Source organism: Siphateles boraxobius, unplaced genomic scaffold (assembly GCF_051911475.1).
Source record: "Siphateles boraxobius isolate OS27281-9 unplaced genomic scaffold, OSU_SipBor_1 48, whole genome shotgun sequence".
NCBI classification, from domain to species: domain Eukaryota; kingdom Metazoa; phylum Chordata; class Actinopteri; order Cypriniformes; family Leuciscidae; genus Siphateles; species Siphateles boraxobius.
The window spans coordinates 2,685,001-2,711,856 of NW_027509119.1; the positions used below are offsets into that span (position 1 = coordinate 2,685,001).

Below are 26,856 nucleotides of genomic sequence, written 5' to 3' on the forward strand. Positions count from 1 at the left end.
GTGTGTGTGTGTGTGTGTGTGTGTGTGTGTGTGTGTGTGTGTGTGTGTGTGTGTGTGCACGTGAATGACATCATAGTCTCATGACAGTGGGGTGTGTGGGCTGACGGAGACGCTCTCGCAGCAGAAACGGCTCTACGCTGCGTTCAGCTTTAGCTTTACTCTGCACTAAGAGCTCTTTAATTAGCCTTCATTAGCACTGCCAGGAGCAGACAGAGACCCAGCTGCTCCAGTCTCACTTCCTCTCGCAACAATCACACACATTTAGGGATTATTTGTGCAACCACATGTGGTCTTATGAAGAGAACTGGTTAAAATCTCCATTTCTTTGCCATTGCATGCCCTTTTTTTTATTTTTTATTTTATAATACTTTGTTACAAAGTTCAGGTAATCTCTACTAGGGTTTGGTATCTTTCCAACAAGGTAAAAAAAAATAGATATCATTCACATTTATTCTGAGTCTTATTGCAAAACTTTTCATTGTAGCTGAATACCATGACCAAAAATGAACAGGCTAAAGATCGCCTTCACAAGGAGCTTTCGCCTGTGGTTTAAAAAATACCATAGAAAAAACAACTAGCCTAACTATAATTTCCAGTAGCACTTAATTCTGTTACTCATTACTACATGTACTTACTATAGTAATAACAGTAAATTATGCATAATCACAAGTAACTAACCCTAAACCGTATATATATAGTTCATTAATATTATTCAGTATTTAAGGACATTGTAACTGTCACCTTTAAAATAGATTCTAACCTAAATTTCAAGCACTATTAAACACAAGTAAACACTTAAACAAATTAGGAATTGCACAAATAAATGCAACTTAGCAAAGCAACGATTGAAATAAACAGTGTTATAAGATTGTTAGATATTTGAAATCAGTGAAATCAAATAACATTGCACTTCTTAAATACTTCTGTACATAATAATAACAATAATAATAATATGTTTATTTTCTATAGCGCCTTTCAAGAACCCAAGGTCGCTTCACAATGTAATACAAAAAACAAATAGCAAACAAACAACTAGCACTATATCTGTACATTACAAATATAGTTACAAATGTTATTCAGTCAAGAACAACCAGTGCATTTTCTCTTTGTCTGTTGTTGTTTGATTAACGTTATTAAAGAGACAGCAGCAGGAATCCAATATCCTGTTACACGTGCGTTTTCTAACTCGGTTATGTCTTAAGTGAACAAACAGTTCACAGTGTTAACGAGGATATTTTGACATATTTGTGTGTGTATTTTTCCATTCAAGTGCAAAAATACATGGAAGAGAACACTATCGTGCACTACATAGTGTTAGAGGCGGCTTTGTGCGCACGTTTTGGATGTGTGTGCAGCACAGAAAACAGCACATGAATGGTTTAAAAGTAATATTAAAATGCACACAAAGAAATCGATAAGTGAAATCGAAATGCGCTCATCTTTATCGAAAACCCTTTTTTTTTCCTTTTTTTATTATGGAACCAGTTCTCGATACCCAACCCTCCTCTCAACTCAATTTAATATATTTTACCGTGTTAAATTCATTCCATGGTTGTTACCTCCCAATCAGCTTGGAAAATTGGCCTAGTTGCAAAGTAGTAAGAAACCACAGGCCGTATGAAACTACCCTGTATGTGTCGTGTCTCAAGTATGGCTGATGTGCATGTTTGTAGTCTAGGAGTTTTTGCAAAATGTGCTGTATTTGAGATCTGAATATCGCATGTCTTTAATGCTGGGCTTTTGGCAGGACTGGGTGTGTGTGCAGCTTTGAAGATGGTGGGGGTTTCTGATGGGTTCCAGTTGTTGATGTGAAAGGCCTGGAACTGTTTCAAACCCCTCCTCAAATGTCTTACCTCGTGTTCACTGAGTATTTATCACGCAGAATATCTTCTGTTGCTTCAAGTCACATTAGAAAAGCTTTTATAGACATACACGTAAGGTTCCCTTGTGTCAGCACTGTTAACGGTGAAATTTATCTTTTTTTAATCGTTTCACAGGGCAGCAAAGAACATTGATTATTTTCCATATATATATATATATATATATATATAATCAAAATCTGTTTAAATTGTAAAATGTGGTAGCTGTCCAACTTTTGAACTTATTTACAGAAATATGTCCTTCAGCATCTTGAACATACTTTTTTTTTGTTATATAAATATATAAACAATTTTAACCCTAAAATCCTGATGTTGGGGAAAAGTTCAATAGCCATATATCCAATTAAGATGTACACAGTAAGGTATAAAAACTTGTGCTGGGTAACGTTAATTCGCGATTAATTACATCCAAAATAAGTTTGTTTACACATAATATATGTGTGTGTGTACTGTGTATAATTATTATGTGTGTATATAAACACACACATTTACATGTATATATTTAAGAAATATTTGCATTTATATATACTGTATATATATTTATACATAATTTATATTTAAACACAATTTTCTTAAATATATACATGTATGTGTGTATTTATACTGTATACAAAATAATTATACACATATTATATAAACACAAACTTTTATTATTTTCGATGCAATTAATCGTTGCCCGGCACTAATAAAAACTTGCGTAGATGCATCTTCTACATTTATTATTTTTGACAGTCTTTTATGTATTTATTTATTTATTTATTTATTATAGGGACAGGGCGTATTAATAAACATTTCTGTCAATATACCAGAAATTAACCAAAAGGCTATTTTTCATCAGCAGTCCCTAGACAAATGGTAGAAAGTCACCCTAAAAGAGTGTAAAATTACATATTTACATAATATAAAAAATTACAATACATTTAGTAAGAAATACTATTATGTTAAAATGTATAATCGAAACACAGCAAACCAACAATCAGACAAACATCAGACAAAAACATGACACATACACATTAATTTTCAGTAATATTTGTCCAAGAGTACTTTACTTATTTGTGGTTTCCTATTATTCTTACACAAAATAAGTTTATTTACATATAATATATGTGTGTGTACTGTGTTTAATTAGTTTGTGTATATATAAACACACACGTATACATGTAGGCCTATATATTTAAGAAAAAATGTGCATGTGTGTGTATATATACTGTATATATATTTATACATAATTTATATTAAATATAAATATTTTATATATAAACACAATTTTCTTAAATATATACATGTATGTGTGTATTTATACTGTATACAAAATACTTATACACATATAATGTAAACACAAACTTTTATTATTTTCGATGCAATTAATCGTTGCCCGGCACTAATAAAAACTTGCGTAGTTGCTGCATCTACATTTATTATTTTGGACAGTAATATTTGTCCTGAGCACTTTACTCATTTGCTGTTTCCTATTAATCTTACAGTATTTCGCATGTTCCCATAGGATAAAGACAAAGGCTCGTCAAACAAGACTCCTAAACTGGACCGCAGCGATGGTGTGAAGGAGATGAAAGAGAAAGCTCCTAAGAGGAAGCTGCCCTTCACCGTCGGAGCCAATGGGGATCAGAAAGATTCTGACTCTGGTAAGGGGGCGGGGCCAGTTTGGTGCAAAGAACTATGGGTAACAGGAAGCGTGTGTGTGTGTGTGTGTGGGCTACTGTTGTTGTTTTTCTTCAGTACTGTGTGCTGGAATGACAGAAGTGCTGATGAAGAAACCATGAGTCCAGTAATTGGAAATGTATTGGATATGACATGCTGAGAAGGGTGAGATTTCATACGAGATTTTTTTTTTAATGTAGTTCGGACTGGAATCATAATTCTGTAGTATTTAATTTGAATGTGGCTGCACATTTATGCTGCAGTTTTTTTTTGTTTTTTTACATGATTGTAGGGTAGACTTATGTGTTATTAACTTTACTTTTCCATGTGTTCTATTGTGTGTTGTTTAACTTGTTTGTAAAGACAGTGTTTTGAATGTATTTTTGGGTTTTGTGGCTGTTTGAGTCTGTAAGCTCTTAGCAAGCCGTTGGCAGAACACCCCACCCCCCTTTGAGACGTGGCTGTGAGGCGTGAAACCTTGCCCATTTTCTCTCTCATCAGACAATGCCTGAAGTGCTCATTGTAATGCTAATAGGGGGTGTAGTCACGTCCGTTCTTTGATTGGCCTGTCTCAATGTTTCTCTCTCGTTCTCTGACCATTTCCAACACTTATTTAGTCGTAAACACTGGAGTGTGGCTTTTGCATTTGTTTCATCTATTAATACCCCTTGCATATTCCATTCAGTTTTCATCAGAGATTCAAATCCCCACTTTTAGGCCATGCAATAGCGACTAAAGCCTCTGTGAAGGTAGCTTGATTTATTTATTTTTTGTGCATGTTTTTATGCTGCATCATTGTGTGTTCCTGATGGATTACGTCCTGCTCTTGGCTTTGTTCCTCGTGCACGTTTACCGGGACTTTCTGATGTAGTTGAGCTGGTCTCTCCATGGTCTCCTCCCCCCAGTTGGAAGGTTTCCAGTACAGGACTAGTTAGACCTTTGTTCTGTTACCGCAGTGAGCTCATGCAAACGCCCTTTCGGCTGCTTCTGAAAGTTGGACGCACATTTAACGTTTTAATGGGTGTTTTTGAATTATGAAGCGTTAGCAGCAGTTGCTACGAAAGCCATTATCAACTCAGTCCTGGCCTGAATGAAATTGAAAGGAATACGTTGGAGATGGAGACAGAGTATTGTTTTTTTAAGCTTCTGTGAGCTAGAGTTGGTTCCTCAAAGAAAACAAACCTAAGAATAGCAGGAGAACAGCTGATGTGGGAAGGAAATTGGATGCACTGATTTTGAAATGTTGGCCAATACCTAGGCTAAGTCACTAATTATTTAATATGATTGATAACCTATGTGATTATACATTTATATTGTTTTTGTAGTTTATAAAACATCCAAACTTGATGTTTAATTTGCACTGTGAAAACTTAAATAAACATTTGAATGGTTTATAAAAGTTTTTTAACTGCTGCTTTAATTAAAAAACATTGCATGGAGAAAAGATGCACTGTTAAATATGGGAAGGAAATTGGATGCACTTATTTTAAAATAAATTCAGTCTAACTCACTCTCAAGTTGTTTCAAACCTGTATGAGTTTCTTTCTTCTGCTGAACACAAAGGAAGATATTTTGAAGAATGTCGGTATTCAAACAGTTGATGACCCTCATTGACTTCTATGGCATTTTATTTCCTACAATAGAAGTCAATGAGGTTCATCAACTGTTTGAATACCGACATTCTTCAAAATATCTTCCTTTGTGTTCAGCAGAAGAAAGAAACTCATACAGGTTTAATACAACTTGAGGGTGAGTCGCCTAAATGATGACAGAATTTTAGTTTTTAAGTGAAATAATTATTTATTATGATGGAAAACTGATATGATTATAAATCTATACTGTTTCTGTAGTTTATAAAACAGCCAAACTTAATGCTAAATTTGCACTGTGAAAACTTAGATATAAAATTAACATTTTAATGGTTTTCAGGGTTCGTACAAGGTCCTTAAAGTACTTAAATTTGATTTATTAAAATTTGAAGTCCTAGAAAGCCCTTGAAAATAGCAATATTTATGAAAAGGTACTTGACAAGTGCATGCTTAAACTATTGAAAGACGATATGTGAAATTAGTGTTTAATTTTATTGATAAAAAAATCTTTTCAAACGAAATCAATGGTGCAACCCGTCTGATATAGATATAGAGCCATTTTGCATGGCTGTGAGTGTGACATTGCTCATATAAATATCCAAGTATATGACACATCTTTCATTCATCAGGTCAATCATACATTCATGGGAGAAAATTGCACATATTCCTGAATAAGTAATAAGCAATATCTTTGTCATAGTATCCTTTCAATGGTTAAAGTTGCCATTGCTTGTGCTGCACTTGATTTGTACCATTTTGTTTCATTAGTTTATTTTTGTTGATCTGTTTAGCTGTTTAGTAGTGCTTGAGAAGTCGTGGAATTTCATTTTACGGTGTTATAAACCCAGGGTTCGTACAGACAGTTTTTAACTGCTGCTTTAATTGAAAAACATGGCATAGAGAAAAAGATACACTGTTTGTATGCGTTTTATTTCTGGCAGGGGCTAGTAAATGGTTATGGTCGCTGAAGTCACGGTAAAACGCAGCCAGCTTCACTCGTGTCACCCTTTCTGTCCTCCATTTTCTGGAAGATTCCATTTGAAATACATAATTTAACCAGCTGTTTTTTTTTTACATCTCTCTCTCTCTCGTGGGCTCTCGGTGTGTGTTCTGCATTGAGAGAGACCGTCTCGTCTCTGCCACTTATCTATGGAGCTGGAGAAACCCACAAGGCCCAAGAGCACTCAGAATACTTCTCTCGAATCTCAGTCGTCTTGCCTCCATCTTCTTGTTTTTGCTCATTACCTCTCCTGCGCTTTCTCAGGCCACAGACATCTTTGCTGCATTATGTATTAGACGCAGAACTTGGCATGGACGTCGAATGCGGTGCATCTGCATGATGCATTTAGCTTGCAAATAACGATGCATTTCCTGAGGATATTACAGAGGCCGAATGGCTTATGAGGTGCTTTTCTTGGGGATATGCACGGCATTATGTGATATCTTTGGGCAGACGGTGGACGAGAGCATGCTGTGGATATAATAGTGAAAGGAGTGGGTTGGCTGATAAGAGACAGTAATATTTGCTGCCCATGCCTTGCTAACGCTGGCAGGCATGTGCGCTGGTACACTTGCACACGCGACTGGTCTCTGGCTAACATGTACACACACTCGCATTTAAAACGAGAAGAATTCGCTGTTGTCTAACAGATCAGACCAGTGATGTTTACTGGCCTTCATACGGCCAAGCCATTGAGCGTTACTCGTATTCCTGCAGGGAGGAATGTGTTTTATAGTCTTTCATTTTATGACATGCAGAGCTCTTATGAATTATTCACTATTCAAGTCAAGTCACCTTTATGTATGTAGCGTTTTAACAATATCGATGGTTTCAATGCAGCTTTACAGTGATAATAGGAAATTAAAGTAACAGAGATTGTTTTAAGTTTTACAGCAGCTCTAGAATAAAGTTATTGTCCAGCTAAAGTTTCACTTCCGTTGCAAAGATCATTAGTTATTAACTTAGGGGCCGCTAACACTTCACCGTTTTAACTGAAGACAGAAAACTTTTAATGAGTTCTGGCCATCCAATAGCACGACAACAGTTTTTGGTGGCTCGAGAACGCAAACTTTAAAATAGGTTCCATGATGCAAGTTTTGATTTTTTTTTGAAAAAAGATTATCTCCGTGCAAACTTCAAAAATGTGATGAAAACGCTGACGGCGTGCACATGCAAATTACGTGTTTAGTCCATAGGTTTGCGCTAGGCTTGCTACGGTAGTCGGTGTTACCGGTGTTACACGGTGTTCAGTCGCAACACCGGTTTCATCACTTGCCCACCACGACACCGCCAAAAAAAAAAAAAATTTAAAGCGTTAAAAATATTTAACGCAATTACGCAGTATCCGTTAAGTCCTGGACGCGCACACACACACACACACACACACACGACCCACAGAAAAGATGTGCGTCAGTATCGAGTTCTCTTTCGGTCTTGAACAAACCATAACACAAATTATGCCAAAATGTCTGTTTTGTTGAGTGTCCTCATAAGAGTCTTAAATGATTTAAATAAAGTCTTAAATGAACGTAGAGATTTGTGAGAAACCATAGTGGACGTTATTGAGTGCACTTATTCAATACCACATTGCACTGCATTAACGAGTGTATGTACAGCTTATGTACGCTCAACGGCTGTCCGAATCCGCTCACTCGTTTTCATTTACTCCTTCAAGTGAACAGTATTAGTGGACTAACGTAGGGAATAGGCCTTACTTGGTGAATGAGGGTTTAGGGGGCGATTTCCTATCCGACGTTAATCTACTAACTCTCCTGACTGCTTTGTCGGACAAAAATGGTGGATTTTGATTGGTCAGATCACATGTCAATCAAACTCCCTGCCATGGATGAATTGACGCTAATTTAAAAGTTAAAGTGAAGTGCGCACTGCCGCACCAGCTTTTTATAAGTGTTGTTAAAAAAATAATTAGTTTGGTTTTCAAATAAGCGCCAATTCAGGGCACAATAACAAAACAGTGCTGCTCCGAACCACCGCACCAATATGCATGCCTGTGCAAACGCGCGCATTTTACGTTTGCCTTTAAATTAGTGATTTAAAAGCACTGCCGGTGATACCAGTTTTACCGGTGTTGTCACACGTCAATTAACCGGTGGGAAAATATCCTCACCGTCACATCCCTAGTATGCACGTTTGGATACAAGTTGACATCGCCAAATTACTTGTCTGGCCTGCGTAATACTGATATTTTTTGTCGTTTACGCGGATATAATCGCTACATCACTATTGTGATTTCACGGTATTTATCAAATCAGCTGGTGCCTGAATTGTTCCCTGGGTTAGATTACCACATCTCCTATCTTTCTGAAGAGGTGAAGCTTGCGTTCACACCGTCTCTGTGCTTGAGAAGCTGAGATAAAGAAGCCTAATACATTAACAATCCCTGAGCAAAAGCATCAAGTGCTCCGTTATGAGTCGTTCATCATAGTGGTGGATGAAACCGATCCCGCCACCCATTTAACCCCTTGTTTCGGCCTTTTCTCAAGGTCACGGAGGCATGGTAGTGGGCTTGTGTTGTGCTAAGCACTTCTTTCCACCAAGCGTTGTTTGTTTTCTTCTTATTTAAATCCAGATAATTGATTTACAAAACAGAGATTGAAATTAAGGTAAAAATTATACAAAACAGAAAAACTTAAAACAAACTTATGAAGTGCGTAGCAAAACACAAGCCCACTACCTTGCTTCCGAAACAATAAGTCAAAAATCGTCTCAGACCCACTACAAATCTCTTTCAATACATTTCCACGCCCTTTATGACGTATCCAATTTTCCATATTTTCTTTCTTAATTAACAGATTAAATTAAAACAAAACAAACCAATAATATAATAAAATTGTAACAAAAATATGAAACCAAATAATAATAATAAAAAACTCCCCCATAATCCTTTCATCTGCTGTGCATAAAGTATTGACACAACATCCTACGGGCACTTCCTGTCTCTTCTGCCTTCATTTCCTGTTTTCACTGGTCAGAGAGTTCTGCCTCACGGTTTTGGTGATTGACAGTGGAGCCATTGTGTAAAGTTGGGTTCTTACTAAGACAAGCATCACTGTTAATATTGCTATTTTGCACAAACCCTTAACCATAACTTTTAAAATTCAGTGCATAACTCGTTTTGCACTCTTTGTGCTCCAGACATGAATATCTCATGCGACACAGCGTTAGAGAGGTGTGGTTTTACTTGCGCTTTGAGTGAGCTCATTTGATTTGCTAATAATAAACCACCCAGTTAATGCAATGCTTAATGTTTGATTTATATTCACACATTTACCATTGAAAATTCCCCTTGTTTGTTGTGCTGTCTTCCCTGTAACCCTCAGTCCCTGACCTAGATTTCCTTCAGTCTCAGAGGACACACACACACACACACACACACACTACATTACACCAAGAAATGCTTGTAGCAGGTTTGCATTTGCTTAATATAGTCAATGAAACTGAGAACTGATCACTATAAATGGCCTAAACCATCTTTACTCATCAGATGAGCTCATTCTGAACTTTTCATGGTCTGTTTGTCTTTTTCAGTTGTACAATTTTGATTAAAAAAACCCCAAAAAACAGGGTTTGATCAAATATATTATACCTCATCCTAACCAGCTCTTTTGGTTTGGGTTGTTTTTGAAAAACTACTTATACCACCTCCATAACGATAAGGTTATATAAATAGGTAAACTGAATAAAATAAATCAATTTTTTACAGGGCCTGAATTTCAAAAACTTTCCTGCAAGCTCCATGATAATAATGCGGGGAAATTCTCACAAACGTTAATTCATTGTAGCCATGTGGATTGAATGAGTAAATTAAGCCACACCCATAAATAATCATATCAATAATTTTAATCTTAATAATAATTCTGACTAACAGATTTCGTTAAACAAAAAATAATAATAATTTGGTACCAATTTCGATACCATAGCACAAACTATTGAAAAAAATCTTAAATTCACCCTATAGCTATTTCAAAAATATGAAATGTTTAAGTACTACACTTATTCGTAGCTGAAGGTCGGGCGTAAGAGATATGAGGGTATATACTCACGGTGTGAGACTATACATTTATTATAGAGATTCTGTTACACTGTTTATACCACTATATACTGCAGTGCAATTGGGAAAAAAATACCAAGCTAAAATTAGTCTGCGATGCAATTATTGTAGACGTCATTGTTTGGAGGTGTCAAGCTATGTTGAAAATTGCTGCTTTCAACTGTGCATATATCCACTGTTTTACAATAGCTTTCAATGTGCTCCTTTAGACTCCTTTTTTACCTTGAGGGTTGCATTGATGTTAGACTTTTTTATTTCAAGTTTTCCGTTTTTGAACTGTTTCTACATTATTAAAAAATAGACAATTTGCAAAACATTCTGCAGCCACAAATTCACTATGTATGATAAATGGGGACAGAAAGCTTTTGTAATACTGTACCAGTGTCATTACCTCAGTTAAGTCTATTTTAGAGGACTAAAAGTGCAAGCACTGTGTTTTCTGTTCCCTTCATCCACGTGTTTAGACTGCTACTGCTGTTCGTGCTCTTCGAGGGTTGAATCACAGGAATGTGACTTAAAAAGAATGTGTGTGTGTGTGTGTTCAAGAGGTTGGGCAACATTACATGTTAGTGTTTACAGGTGTTAGCGAATATTAGGGTTGGGCGATGTCTACCAATTTGGTATCAGACGATGTCTACAGTGAAACATCACGATGGACGATGATATCGGGGTGGGGAGTATTACATTCTCATTTTCCACTAGATATTTTCCTCTATATCTCATCAGCAATTTCGATTTCGGCTAAACATCGTGATGTCTGTCAGCCATCACATCATCTATCGGCCCAACCCTAGCGATTATTCATCAACCCCAGACATGAAGAATCATTTCTGGAAAGATCTGTGTCTGGCTTCCTTTCTCTATAATATATGCTTGTGGCCTTGAGCTAATCACTATGTTGAGAACAAGCTTGTATACCTTCCATGGATTATGCAAGAGCAGAAATCTAGATGACAGGATTGTTGTACCTCATTGGGTTTTTATTGGTGTTAATGAAACATGAATGCTTGTGTGACATTTGGGCATGTTTGCACAGTTTGAGGCCATACAGTGGAAACTGGCAAACGTGAAGATTCCTCTCCTACTGTAAGTCGATAGCACGGGTGAGACTTGTGTAATGAACTGGACGACTTCATTGTGAGGCAGATATGTTGACACTTGACATACTGAGAATAATTGATGGGCATTTCTGTGAAGAGCAGCTGCTTTTGTCCAAACGTTGCGGTGACCTTGCCTCAGCCACATTGAAATGTGAACACCGGCCATTTTGTAATCGGTGACAGGCTGCCAAGTCATAGCCTTAAAGAAACACACACACACACACACACGCTAGACTGCCACCAGCAGCTGGGAATTCACCCAAGGTTTCACTTGACCTTCAGGCTACTAAGGATGGCATAGACGGGAATGCACTTAATGCATATTAACTTGTGCTAGCTTACTTCAGGGTTTTATGCTTAACGGAGTAGTTCACTTTAAAATGAAAATTAGCCCATGATTTACTCACCCTCAAGCCCTCCTAGGTGTTTATAACTTTCTTCTTTCAGAGGAATACAATGAGAGTTATATTAAAAAATGTCCTGGCTCTTCCAAGCTTTATAATGGCAGTGAATTGCAACCGACAGTTTGAAGCTCAAAAAAGTGCATCTGTCCATCATAAAAGTGCATCTTTCCATCATAAAAGTGCATCTATCCATCATAAAAGTGCATCTATCCATCATAAAAGTGCATCTATCCATCATAAAAGAGCATCTGTCCATCATAAAAGTGCATCTATCCATCATAAAAGTGCATCTATCCATCATAACAGAGCATCTATCCATCATAAAAGAGCATCTATCCATCATAAAAGTGAATCTATCCATCATAACAGTGCATCTATCATCATAAAAGTGCATCTATCCATCATAAAAGTGCATCTATCCATCATAAAAGAGCATCTATCCATCATAAAAGTGCATCTATCCATTATAAAAGTGCATCTATCCATCATAACAGAGCATCTATCCATCATAAAAGAGCATCTATCCCTCATAAAAGTGAATCTATCCATCATAACAGTGCATGTTTCCATCATAACAGTGCATCTTTCCATCATAAAAGTGCATCTATCCATCATAAAAGAGCATCTATCCATCATAAAAGAGCATCTATCCATCATAAAAGTGCATCTATCCATCATAAAAGAGCATCTATCCATCATAAAAGAGCATCTATCCATCATAAAACTGCTCCACAGGCTCTGGGGGTTAATAAAGGCCTTCTGATGCCAAGCGATGAGTTTGTGTAAGAAAAATATTCATGTTTTAAACTTTATAAAGTAAAATAACTAGCTTCCGGCCAAACGAATATACGGATTCGACTCTAAGCGCAACTTATGCGAGTGATGCGACACACTGCTGATATTTACGCTACGCCATGACGCACTACACTACTTCTGACATCACAAGTTTGGTAAGTTGCGCTTTAGGCGTAAGTAAACTGTGTACCGGAAGCTAGAATTTTACTTTGTAACATGTTAAACATTAATATTTTTCTTAAACTCATCTCTTCACTTCAGAGGGCCTTTATTACCCCCCACCCCGAGCCTGTGAAGCACTTTTATAATATAACTCCGATTGTATTCGTCTGAAAGAAGAAAGTCATATACACCTAGGATGACTTGAGGTTGAGTAAATCATGGGCTAATTATTTTTGAAAATGATGTCCTGGAAAACCCTAGAAAGCCATATTTATTAAGAGGTACTTGAAAGGTACGTGAATCATTTAAAGACAATATATATGAAATTAGTGTTTAATTTTTTCTATGAAACAATATTTTCATTTTAAAATGAATGTTGAAGCCTGTCTGATAAAGTCATTTCACTTGACTACAAATGTGATATTGCTCATATAAATATCCAAGTACATGATGCATCTTTCATTCATCAGGTCCATCATATATTCATGGGGTGAAAATTTAATTTTGAATAAGCGATATTTTTGTCATAGTATCCTTTCAATGGTGAATGTTGCCACAGTCATTGCATGTGCTGCACATTATTTGTACCATTTTGCTTTATTAGTGTATTTTGATTTATCGGTATACCATTTTTAGAATTTGAAAGATGGTGATTGTTTTGTTAAGAGATCTTTGATTATAGTCCTTGAAAACCAAAAAAAAATTGGTAAAGGCTGCCATTATTTTATGTGCAGCTTGTCAGTGAAGCACGGCTCCTCGATCAGCTGTAAATGCTGCTCCATCTGAACACCAGAGGGCGTCTCAAACACACACACACACGCCAAATATGCCCCGCAGAAGTAGACAACACACATTCCAGGAAATCCTGATCGCTGTATCTGAATAAACAGAAGATTGAAACGCTTTGATTAAACATGACTAATAAACACACGACTGCCTTATTCTGTGTCAGAAGCGCATCATCTCACAGGAGGAGGAGCTCAACTGTTGTTATGAAGTGAGTTTGGAGTAAAAGCATGTTATTAAATGCTGTCTTTAGTTGGACAAGAGGTTCATAAATGCTTCTCGTGTTTGGAAAGATGTTTGACGCGTGTTGCTTTTTCAAATGCACAATTATAAGTGACTCAAACTCACAGCATTTACAGAGCCGTACATCAATGACAAGCTGCGCATAACAAATAATCACAGCCTTACGATAAGCCAAATAGATTTAAGTGCGTATTACGAGAATTACGAGACGTAATTATGTGAATTGCGATTAATCGTGCAGCCCTACTATGAAGATCACAAAACCAAATGTATGAGGCTGGTTTGAGAGCAACAGGTCTGGGGGGAAAAAGTTCCTGGGACAAATTGTTCCGGGTAATTTCGGTGGAAATGAGGCTGGTTTGAGCGTTAACATGCCCCTGTTTTCTCCTCTGTCTAAGGAAAGCGATATCTTTGTCATAGTATTCTTTCAATGGTTAATGTTGCCACAGTCATTGCATGTGCTAAACTTTTTTTTTTTTTTTTATTATTATTTATCATTTTACCTTTTTAATAAAGATATTGTTTTGATAAGTGAGATCTCTGATTGTAGTCCTTTAAAAAGTAGTGCTTAAAGTCCTTGAAAGTCCTGTAATTTAATTTTCAGGATCTGTACGAACCGGTTACAAAACCAAATATACGAGGCTGGTTTTGAGACTCAACATGTCCCTGTTTTCTCTCCTCAACAGAAAAGCAAGGTCCAGAGCGGAAGCGCATTAAAAAAGAGCCCACTAACACCAGGAAGTCGGGCCTGGCGTTTGGGGTGGGCATGCCGGGGATCCGGGCCGGGTACCCCCTGTCCGAGCGGCAGCAGGTGGCTCTCCTCATGCAGATGACGGCCGAGGAGTCCGTCAACAGTCCAGGTGCGTGTTTATCATGAGCACCACGTCTTCAGTAGCTTCCACTGTCCCTGCTGCACTCTCATGCTATGCTCCATTTACACACACACACACACACACACACACACACACCGCAGCACTTAATTAGAATTCAATTAAACAAGATAACCCTCATCAATTTCCATTACTTCGGCGAAATGAACCTCTGCAATCTTAATCCAGTGTTGTTCATCAGCCCTTCAGGACTGTTGATAGAGCATCAAGGGACTTGGTTGTGCTGTTCCGATATGAACTGTTCAGGTTTTCAGATTTGATTGGCTCATGTGGTATTGCAGCTTGAGATAAGTGAAACGCATTGGATGTGTGTTGCATTCACTTCAAAGGTTTATTTCAGTTTGTTTTCTTAGCTTGACCAATGGTATTGCATGCTTAAAGGTTAATTCTTATCTCTGGTATGCAAGTCTCGGTAACACTTTACAATAAGTTTTATTAGTAAACATGAACTAAGAATGAACAATACTTGTACAGCATTTATTAATTGTATTCATTATTAAAATCAAAGGTTGTATTTGTTAACATTAGTTAATGCACTGTGAACTAACATGAACAAACAATGAACAGCTGGATTTTTTTTTAACTAACATTAACAAAGATTAATACAGTAAAAAATGTATTGCTGGTGGTTAGTTAATAATACATTAACTAATATTAACTAATGAACCTTATTGTAACCATGTCTCTATTAGATTTACTGTAATTTAGCTCCTCTTCAAGTACCTCACCAGATTTATTTTTCCAAAACAAAAGACTACAGGAAATTCCTAACCACACCCACACAGAGCACTTTTGCATGCCAGCTATTGTTGTTAGTTTGTTCTGAATATGTCTGAAAATGGTAATTTAGTGTAGCTGATTTGGTATATATGTCTTGTGATTGCTAATTAAATTCCTTGTTTACGTGGTAGTTTGTTGACTCAATGTGCTTTAATTTTGTTGCTGGCAACGTCGTCCAAATCCAAGGGGTGAAATTCAGTTAAAATAGTGTAATTTAGTGAAAGATGTGACGGCTAGAAGGCGCAAATTGGCACAGACAGAAGTTGTCTCCATGTTTGTTGTATAAGACTGCCACCTAGAGGTCATAGCCAATAGTACTCATTACTACAATAATACACAAGTTGCTCGTTCTCAGTGTTTAATTGTAAGTCAGTGGTTCTCAACCTTTTTGACTGCAAGGTCGCCCCATTGTCCAAGATAATATTTGAAGGGCAAGTTCATATATTTCCTCTTGTACTTCAGCTGTAATGATGACAAAGCTACTTTTTTATCTACAGAAACTTTGACTACGAGTAGATTAAAATCAAACAAGATTCACATTTAGTGATTCCTTGAGTTTCAAGAACTGAATTTTTTTCAGGATCCATCCTGTTTTTGACCACAAAGTTTTCCGGTTGTTCATGATTACAGAATAAATTTTTTTTGCAATAAACACAATTATTTTTTTATAGATTATGTGACTTTTATTTTATTTATTTTGGTATGTGTTATTTTAGTTCTAAAAAACACTTGTAAAATTCCAGTTTTTCCCTGATGCCATGTTCTTAAATTAAAATAAGAATGATGTTGTGGACAGCTCTGAGAAATATAGTGCCTTTGCCGATTATGTTCCCATTTTCCTCTCCTCCCTCCTCTTTTCCTGTCCTACCCAATGTTTTAAACTAGTTTTATCTTATTTAAAATGATTTTTAATCATCCAGTTGGAAACCACTTCTGTAAGTAATCTTGCTGTTAATACGTATGTTTTCATCCAGATACAACACCAAAGCATCAGTCACAGTCAAGTCTGGGTCAGAAGGGAACCCCAAACTCGGCCTCAAAAACCAAAGACAAAGTTAACAAGAGAAACGAGAGGGGCGAGACGCGGTTGCACCGGGCGGCCATACGCGGGGAAGCACGCCGTGTAAAGGAGCTCATCAACGAGGGGGCCGACGTGAATGTAAAAGACTTTGCAGGTAAGGGCAGACATCCCCTTTGTATCCGGCAAGCTTCAACAATAGAGATTTTTTAAGTCTCTTATGAAATTTTTTTTAAATTATAACTGACGCACTTTGGGCAACAACGTTACTATTAAATGTGCTATATAAATAATTTTGAAGTTGAAGACATTAGAGATCACCTGACTTCCACTTTAGTGCTTTAACATGCTGTTGAAATTGAATAGAATATTACATGAGCACTATTTTGATCCTGTTGAAATGCTCTTTTCATGATGTAAATGAGCAGAAGTGATGTGCAGATCAGGGTTATATCCGCGGGCGCTGCGGATAATCCGCGGATCGGGCGGGTCAAGTAATTAAAACATTGATTTAATGCGGGTGGATATGATAAATAATTAGCAACGTAAAATATTAAATACATTCTCTAAAATATGAGCATGTTTAAAACGTATTTTTTTCTGCCAGAGAAATATAGACAGGCACAAATTTGCTCTCATTAAGATAAGCTACGCGAGCTGGGCGGGGTCCGCTTTTTAAAGGAGAAATGGAGGGAAAACAGGTCCGAGAGAAAATTAAAAACGGAGAATTAAAGGGATAGTTCACCCAAAAATGAAAATTCTGTCAGTATTGACTCTCCCTCATGTTGTTCATCCCCGTAAGACCTTCGTTCATCTTCGGAACATGAATTAAGATATTTTTGACTAAATCTGAGAGCTGGATCACTCCTCCATAGGCTTCTTAGGGATTGAAACTTGCCAGCCCCAAAAAGTTATTAAAGACATCGTTAAAATAGTCCAAGTGACTACAGTGGCTCAATCTTAAGATTATCAAGCGACGAGAATACTTTTTATGCGCAAAAAAATAAAAAAATAACGACTTTATTTCAACTATTCATTTCCTTCTCTGTGGGCCTCGAGTCAGTTCACGAAGTGTGATTGCGTAGAGCTACGTCACACGTAGGCTCACTATTGGCGGATGCTGGTCATGTGTGTGATGCGTGTGACGTACAACACAGAAGCGCTGCGCTGTTACACTAGTGAACTGACTCGAGGCCCACAGAGAAGGAAATGAATCGAGAAAAGTATTCTCGTCGCTTGATAAACTTAAGATTGAGCCACTGTAGTCACTTGGACCATTTTAACGATATCATTAACAACTTTGCGGGGCTGGCAAGTGTCAATCCCTAAGAAGCCTATGGAGGAGTGATCCAGCTCTCGGATTTAATCAAAAATATCTTAATTCGTGTTCCGAAGATGAACGAAGGTCTTACGGGGATGAACAACATGAGGGAGAGTAATTACTGATAGAATTTACATTTTTGGGTGAACTATCCCTTTAAAAACAAAACAAAAGGAAGGAAAGAAAGAAATTACCGTGTGGGAGCGTTTTAGCGAAGTGATTAATGAGGATGAATCAAGTGCTGGGTATGTGATATGCAACGGCTGTGAAGCGTTGTTTGTTTATGACAGCCACAAAACTGGTACCTCGAACATGGTTCATCGTGTGTGTTAAACCAAAAGGCCAATCAAGCAGCATTCCTCAGTTTAACCTATTTTGTTACAATTAGAGATGCGCACATCAGTTTACTTGTCTCAGAGTCCGCTGTTGAAGCTGATCATCCATTTATCATAACGCTTAACACATAAGAATGCTTGCAATTTGATCCTCGGGTACGGATATCGAAATCGGAGAAAAGTATTAGTAAAGTTGGATGATTTGTTTTTGAGGGGGACTCGGGTGACATTGGAGCTCATCCGCGCATCTCTAATGGGCAGGCATTTAATAATGAAATGCTTTTTGATTAATAATGGAATGCTTTTTGTTTTAGGCTGGACCGCACTGCATGAGGCGTGTAATAGAGGGTATTATGATGTGGCCAAGCAGCTGCTGGCAGCCGGGGCCGAGGTTAACACCAAGGGCCTGGATGACGACACGCCTCTACATGATGCATCCAACAATGGCCATCTTAAAGTAAGTACCTCCGAACAGACGTTACACAAATGTGTGTGTGTGTGTTAGGGCTGTCAAATAAAAATTCTAAATTCGTTGAATTCGCGCTCGAGACGTGATGACGACGTAACTGTTGCGGTTTGTTTTTGTTAGCGTATCCAGTATACGGCGCTGCGTTGTTCATTTTTTTAAAAAATGCCGGGAAAAGACTTCCTGATGAAAACCCTCTCGGTTGGTGGAAGAAATCGTGCAACGACACACTTGACCAAACCTGTACATCAGCAGATCTGAGCGCATGTTTTCTTAAGCTGGAAATATTGCACACAAAAAGTGCTCGGCACTCGCTGCAGATCAAGTTTTTTTGACGAACAAGATGTAGATGTAGTGACTAGAAGTGGATTTTTTCTGAATGGCAGTTTGCTTCTTTGTGTTCATGTAGTAACGTTACATCACGCTTTTGAAGCGTGTTTTCTCAGGTCACTGATGCACTATTTTAACCTAATTTTTCTTGCATGAACATTAAGGAAATTATATATTTAAGAAAGATTGTTTCAGAAGTTAAAAATTGAATTTCATTTCAATAAAACATGTGATGATTGATCTGATTTATATTTGCTTATTGCGCTTGCAGTAAAGTACTTTTTCCTCTAACATAGTATTGCCTTTAGAATTTGAATATAATTCGAATTTTGCTAATATTTAGGAAAGAAATTTGAATTTAGCTTTGCAGACATTTTGACAGCCTTATTTTGTGTGTGTGTGTGTGTGTGTGTGTTTGTTTTGTTTTGTTTTTTTAGCATCTTGATATACTTTGTTACAAACCCCTTATTCTGGTTTTGTAGGTTGTGAAGCTGCTGTTACGATATGGAGGGGATCCTTGTCAAAGCAACAGAAGAGGAGAGACTCCATTAAAAGTGGCAAATTCGCAAACAATGCTTAATCTGTTGCTGGGAAAAGGCACTTACACCTCCAGTGAGGAGAGTTCCTCAGGTGTGTACCATGCAGTTATTGTGCAAAAATAATCCAGAAAGTGCAGAAAATGTGTACTATATGCTAATATTAAGATTTTTTGTGCATCTCAGCAGATTCTTCTGAAGAGGAAGATGCTCCATCATGTGCCCCATCCAGCTCTGTTGATGGCAATAATACAGACTCGGAGTTTGAGAAGGGCTTAAAATTAAAAGGGAAGGGCATGGACCCACCCAAATCTATCTCTACTCCGGTCAAGGATGAGTACGAGTTTGACGAGGATGATGAGGAGGAGCGTGTCCCACCTGTGGACGACAAGCATCTGCTCAAGAAAGAGTTTCGCAAGGATCCCGTCATCAAGACAAACAACTTTATCTCCATACCCAAGATGGAGGTTAAAACCTATTCCAAAAGCAACACGCTAACACCAAAGAAGGCTGTCCGCAGGATACTGTCAGACAGCAACAGCTCGGATGAAGACGACAGGACTTTGTGTTTTACACCCACGACCACACCAAGGCAACCTGCACCTCAGACCAACGCAAAGAGCCGGGAATCGACGTCGCTGAGCTCCAAGCAGCAAAAAGAGAAAAGTAAAGTCAAGAAGAAGAGGAAGAAGGAGACAAAAAATAATGTTAGTAAGGAAGTGCGCTTTGTTAAAGTGAACGACAAGTTCTGCACCTCAGACTCTGAGATTGGGGACTTGGAGAGCGAGGACGATAAAGGATCCATGCAGAGTGCAAATTGTGTAAAGGACTCTTCTACGTTGAGCCTAAAAGATCCTTCGGTCTTTAGCTCTCTGTCAGTTTCTTCTTCATCGTCATCGCATGGGAGTCTGAGCTCACAGAAACACACACAGTCTCTGGCAGAGCAGCACCCAAAGCAGTGGAGGACAGATGGCTGGAAGACTGTGTCCTCTCCACCATGGTCAGATGTCAGCTCCCTTTCGGACTCGGTCAGAACAAGGCTCTCTAGCGAATCGGACTACTTGTCTGCCGACTCCAGCGTTGAGTCTGTGAAACAGGTGAAAAAGAAAGTGCAAGACAACAGAAAGAAAAACAACACGCATGCCAGTGCGGTAGACAAAAAGAACTCAGAGTTTTACAAAAACTCGAACACAGATGGAGCCATTTCTAAAACAGACAAAGATGGAAAGGTGTTGAAGAAACACAAAGTGAAACACAAACACAAAAGTAAGGAAAAGGAAAAGGCTCCAAGTGTTGTTTTGAGTCAAGACATGAATGAAAAGTTTGTCAAGAGCTTTTCTTTTGACTTTGATGATACACGGCAGAAATCGCTAATTGTTGACACGGAGTCGCCTTCTGAAAATAGGGTCAAACTTTCAAAACATGAGAAAGATCATTTTAAGAAGGAAGACCGATTGTCTAAAGGTAAATCTGAAGATAAGGACTGGCCAGGTAAAGAAACTCAAAGGTTGGTCAAAGAAGAGAGGTCAAAGAAGACAAAGGAGTCAAACAAGGAAAAGGTGAGCAAAGAGGAGAGGGACAAACCTTTAAAGACTGAGAAGGAGAGAATTATAAAAGACAAGGCAAAGGAGGAGAAGCAGAAAGCCCATAAAGATGATAAAAAGAAAAAGTCTAAGGATAAATCTCTTAAAATTGACAAAAAGAATGAGCAAAAAGAAGAAAAACATTTTAAATCTGAGAAAAGCATAAAAGAAGAGAAAGAAAAGTCTAAGAGGGATAAAAATATCAAGGAGGAACCCGATTATGAAGACTATGACTTAAAAAATCACTTACTAGAGGAAACCAAAATGAGTGCATCAGATGATCCCCATGATCGGTGGCAGTCAGACATGTCTTCTGACAGTTCGCTTTATGGACATGACACCTGGGACGCCCCTGTAAAAGAATACAAATCAAATAATGCGGTCAAATTAATTGTAGAAACAGTGAAGGAGGAAAGCAGGGACAGAAGAAAGGAAAATAAAGTCAAAGATAAAAAGCCAGATCATGGAGATAAGCGTCCTGAAAAGGAAACTGCATCAAAGAAGAAAGACAAGGAATCCTCTGAAAAGAATACTGAAAAGAAAAAAGACTGGACAGACAAACAAAAGTTCAATTCGGGTCAGTCATTGGAAAAGGAGAAGAAACGAAAAGAATCAGCTGAGGGGGTCAAAGAGAAGAAGGAGAAGGACTCTGTGGAGGGCAGCAGAGACAGAAAAGATTCCTTTGAGTTTACTAAGGAAAGGAAAGACTCCAAAACAAAACAAGAATCTCTGAGAGATGACTATGGGAGTGAGGCATTCTTTAAAGACAAACCAGAGAATGAAACCACTTGTAAATCTGACCCCAGAGAGAGGAACCACTCTGGAAAGGAAAGGGAGAAGAAAATGGAAGGTGTGGAAAAGAAAGAGAAGTCCAAAGGAGAAAAACACAAGGACAAGCCTAAGGAAAGAAATCTGGACCAGGAAAAGGAGAAACCTGAGAAAAACTCAATTGATAGATCAATGAAAGAGAAAGATCTAGAACGAGCCCCCAAAGACAAGCGGGATGGGGCTAAAGAAAAGCATAAAGATTCTCATATCAAGGACAAAGAAAGGAAGATGTCATCTGAACAAATTAAAGATAAGAAAGAAAAGACATCCCAGGACAAACATGCTGACAGAGAAAAAGATTTCCTGGAGTTTAAGAAAGAGGAGAGAAAACCTGAAAAGGCGAGAGAGAAGACATGGTACACAATTGCAGATATTTTTACAGATGAGAGTGAAGATGATGATGACAACTATAATGGGGTTGTTGCTAAATTAAGTGACTCTCTTGGACTATCAGATTCTCACAGGAAAGATTCCACACCAGACATAGATGAAATGGATAATTTCCAGACAGATAAACATAAGAAATACTCAGAGGGGAAAACACATTCCACAGAAAAACAAAAGGAAAAGGAACATAAAGATAAGAAAAAGGAGAAGGCATCATTTGATGCTGGAAAAGAGAGAAAAGCCTCCATGGAAAAACACAAAGATAAAAAGGACAAAGATTCAATTGACACAAAACACAAGGAACGTAAGGACAGAGCATCTGTGGATTCAAATCAAGACAAGAAAAGCAAGCAGAAACTTCTTGACAAGAAAGATGCCAGTGAAGAAAAGAGCAAAAACAAATACAAAGACAAGGTAGAGCATTTAAAAGAAAGAAAAAACTCAAAAGGGAGTGGTGAAAATGAGAAATCGTTGTTGGAGAAACTTGAGGAAGAGGCAATGAATGATTACAAAGATGATTCCAATGATAGAAATAGTGAAATTTCATCAGACAGTTTCACAGACAGATGTCATGAACCCGTTCTAAGCAGCTTCTATGATTCCTCCAACATCAGTATCCCTGACATGTCTGAGGAGAGAAGAGAGTCTCTATCCATCTCTAATCCACAGGATAAGTTCAGGGAGAAAGAGAGGCATAGACATTCCTCATCCTCATCATCCAAAAAGAGTCATGACAAAGAAAAGGAGAAAGTCAAGAAAGAAAAGGGGGATAAAAAAGACAAGTCTGAGGAGATCAGAGAATCATATGGCCGCAGAGAAAGCTTGCCCTTTGACAAAGAGCCCATGCCTTTGGAGGCTGACCCTTACACTTTTCCATATGGTTCCAAAGTTGATGGTGAGGATGACTTGGAAAAGACTCTGGAGTTTGAGAAGGAGATGTCCAAAAAAGACAAGACAAATAGTGTCATCAACAGTGAGAAAATAAAAGACAAAAAGAAGAAAGAGAAGCACAAGGAAAAAGTGAAAGAGGAAAAGCATAAATACTCGGATGGATTTGGGTCCTTCAGACACTCAAAAGAAGAACAAAAATCTGGAATGAAGGAAAACGCTCAAGTCACGAGTCTTAAAGAGAAATCTAAAGAAGACAGTTCTAAATTTGATGGGAAAAATAAGGAGAGGAATAAAGATATCATGGACAAAGACAGAAATGATCTCAAAGCCAAGATCAAAGATGAGAATGACAAATTCAGCCAGTCAAAAGAGACAACTCGAAAGGACAATCGCCCTCGTGAAAAACTTTTGGTTGATGGTGATCTCAGACTAACAAGTTTTGGCAAAATGCTTAGTTTAAAAGATCAAGAGATTGAAGAGCGCCATAAGAAACACAAAGAAAGAATGAAACAGATGGAAAAACTGAGGCATCGATCAGGTGACCCAAAACTTAAAGATAAAACTAAATCGAATGAAGAACTTAAGAAGAACCGCAGTGAACTTTCCAAAAAATCTGGTTCAGTGGAAAGTGCTTTGAAAGAAAAAAAGTTCAAAGATACTGGCCTTCCAACCCAAATGATGTCCCCTGATAGAAAGCCGATACCTATGGACAGTCAGAACTCAAAAGACTGGCTTGCTGGCCATCAAATAAAGGAAAATCTTCCTGCATCTCCTAGACCTGACCAGAACAGACCAACAGGTGTCCCCACCCCAACATCTGTGATCTCATGTCCAAGCTACGAGGAAGTCATGCAAACTCCACGCACTCCGTCCTGCAGTGCAGAGGACTATCCTGATATCATATTTGATGGTCTTGACTGTCAGAATTCCTCCGCCACCACTATGTCCATGAACGCCTGCTCCCCTTCCTTCTTCGATAGATATTCCAACTCATCGAATAACTTCCAGGAGGGAACATGCATAACACCAGCAAAGAACTTGCAATTACCCCTTGTGAGTCGTTCTGTCACCCCTGATGTCAGAAGACCACTTGAAAGTGAGTTCAAAGTAGAGGCAGAAAAGTTTTTGCGACAGCAACATATACCAGAAGGCACAGCATTCGAGTCTTCAGCCTCACAAATTACCGAGGACAAGATGGCAGCTGACAGACTTAATTGCCTTTCCCCAACATACTATTCACCCCCTATTGAGATGATGTCTCCCAGGCCTGACCTATCACAACATGATAGAGTTGATGATGAAGCGCCTTGTGTAAATTCCCTCAACGATGGCATTGAACACTCAGGGAGTGTTTATAACAACTATCTCATGAAGCCCTCAACTCCAGTCCATAGACCTGAACCCCAGGAGCCTTGTTTGGATATAGCGGCTCCCCCAACTCCAGCTCCTGCTGCCCTTCCTCCCATGGATATTGATGATCTCTCAGAGCCGCAACAAAGTGGACCTGTTCTAATGCCAGCTCACCCTGTCAGTGTGAGCGACTACTTGCCTCCTGTTGTTGAAGAGCAAGAAGAGGAGGAGGAGGATGAGGAGGAGGAAGATGATGATTTTGTTGAGGATGGCACAGAAGTTCACCACGCTGAAGACGAGTCCAGAAACGATCCCACATACTCACTCGGGATTGAGGAATCTGACAAAAAGGCTTGGCTTGAATGTCCAGATAGAAGAGATCCTGATGAAATTCCCATAACACCAACCCATCCACAAGACAACTACATGGAAAACTCATGTGATCAGTCCTTAGCCTGGAATTCAGAAGTGCTCATGAAATCACCTAATGAGAGTTACAGAGAGGTCGAGGCTGCCGTGTCAAAGATAAGCAGTCCATATTCACACTCCGATTGTGATTTGCAGCATATCCCAAGTGTTTTGCCCGTGACACCACCTCACTCTACTTATTCCAGAGCATACTGTCCATCACAAATATCTGACTCTCATTACGAGGCCCACAAAGACACAGTGGAAGACATTGCAACTCCGGAAAGACCCGAAACAGAGGCCCTGGAGTCAGAATCACCTCGACTAGAAACTTTCTTCACTGATTGCAAGCCAGATCCCGAGGAATTGCAGATGGACCTAGAGCCCCCATGTATGATGAAAGACAATATACAAGAGTCTCCCACCTATGTTGCAGAGAGCTGCATCTCTGTACCCGCACCAGTCAACCAAGAGCCTGTTGTTTCATGGGTAGATCCATTCCCTAGTGCAGCTGATGAAATGGATGACATGGGTCCTTTCTCTATACCAGAGCTTCCTTTCCAAGAGAAGGAGCTGCAGGAGCCTGATATAACAACCCCAGAGATTACAGAGAGTAAGCTTCCACCTTCTCAGACAAGACCTCCTGTTATTGAGACAAGCGAAGATGTTGATATAATGGATGTTGACTTGACAAGTTTGTCCAAAGCATCTTGTTCTCCTGCAATTGTGCCTGCTACCGAATCTGGTCAGGATTTGGTTCCTCCAATAAGTGAGGATGGATATAGGCCGCAGTGTGAGTTGGAGCCAGAGCCTCAGAACATCCCAGATGTTCCTCCCATGAAAGAAACAATCCCAGAGGAGAGGGAAGCATTTGAAGAAGTGGATGAAAATGTAAATTTGTTTTCTACTGACAGTGAAAAGGACAATGAATACAGGCAAAAAGAAGCAATCCCGGATACAATGATGCCATCTGTTATGGTACAATATTTGGAGCTACCAGCCACCACAAAATCACATATATTAGGACAAAATCCTGTGGTAGTTTTGGGTCCCTCATGTAGCCCTCATCCTGTTCAGGTTCAATCTGTCTCAATGCCTAGTAGCACACCAGTATCAGAGGCCCTTGAGACAACCGCCAAGTTGTCTGTGACTATACCAGTGTCTGAAGCACCCAAGAAAATTGAGGAAATACCTCAGAGGATGACCCGGAAAAAGGCTCAGATGCTGGCCAATCAGAACAAGCAGAGCTCATCAAGCATCACCTCTTCAGTACCCTCCTTACCAATCACAACAAGTGTGACCACTTCTTGTGTCACAGTAGAAAAGGAGAAAGAGCCCATTACCTCAACCACAGCTCAGACATCCACTCCTTCTGTACCTGCACTAATCACCAAATCAAAAGGCAGGCCTGTCGAGGACGATGACAACCAGTCCCAACATCCACGCAAGAGAAAGTTTCCAAAATCTGGCCAGCAACAGGTGCAGGTTCAGCTTGTGAACACCGCAATGAAGCAGACTCGGGAGATGATCCAACAGACTCTGGCAGTCATCGTGAATGCCATCAAATTGGATGAGATAGAGCCATACCACAGTGACCGTTCCAACCCCTATTTTGAGTACCTTCAGATCCGCAAGAAAATTGAGGAAAAGAGGAAGATTTTGTGTTACATAACACCTCAAGCTCCCCAGTGTTACGCAGAGTACGTGACGTACACAGGCTCTTATCTACTTGATGGCAAGCCTCTGAGCAAGCTTCATATTCCAGTGGTAAGAATTTTGTGTTTGTGTTCTATACATAATTACTCTTAACACCTAACCATAAGCGGCATAATTATACTGACAAGACGTTGATGTTGATATGATGATTTTATATATATTATTATATATAATATTAGGGGTGCAACGGATCGCAGGCCCCACGATTCGGCACGCATGTGATTCGCGGATTAACTGCTAAATTTAACCATCATAGAGTGAAAGTTTATCATTTGGACGGGTTTTGTCTAGCCAATTTAAACATTCAAACAATTTTAAACGCATAAG

General features: G+C 38.7%; 1 protein-coding gene and 1 long non-coding RNA gene across 4 annotated transcripts in view; both read left to right on the top strand.

The window, feature by feature from the left end:
- The window catches only part of LOC143710611 (uncharacterized), a 1,415-nt gene extending 1,290 nt beyond the window's left edge, over positions 1-125 (top strand). Inside the window, exon 3 of the long non-coding RNA XR_013194603.1 lies at positions 1-125. This exon is cut by the window's left edge and continues 111 nt beyond it. This is a non-coding gene — a long non-coding RNA (uncharacterized LOC143710611).
- Positions 1-26,856, top strand: part of ankrd11 (ankyrin repeat domain 11) — a 166,205-nt gene that overhangs the window by 130,166 nt on the left and 9,183 nt on the right. Inside the window, exons 4-9 of one of the 3 annotated variants that reach the window (XM_077201489.1) lie at positions 3,385-3,523; positions 14,377-14,550; positions 16,335-16,535; positions 18,349-18,491; positions 19,313-19,460; positions 19,556-26,580. In XM_077201489.1, the coding sequence (XP_077057604.1) occupies positions 3,385-3,523; positions 14,377-14,550; positions 16,335-16,535; positions 18,349-18,491; positions 19,313-19,460; positions 19,556-26,580 (7,830 nt within the window). Of the gene's footprint in view, positions 1-3,384; positions 3,705-14,376; positions 14,551-16,334; positions 16,536-18,348; positions 18,492-19,312; positions 19,461-19,552; positions 26,581-26,856 lie in introns of all 3 variants that reach the window. The other 2 variants (XM_077201488.1, XM_077201490.1) reach the window with 2 other exon arrangements.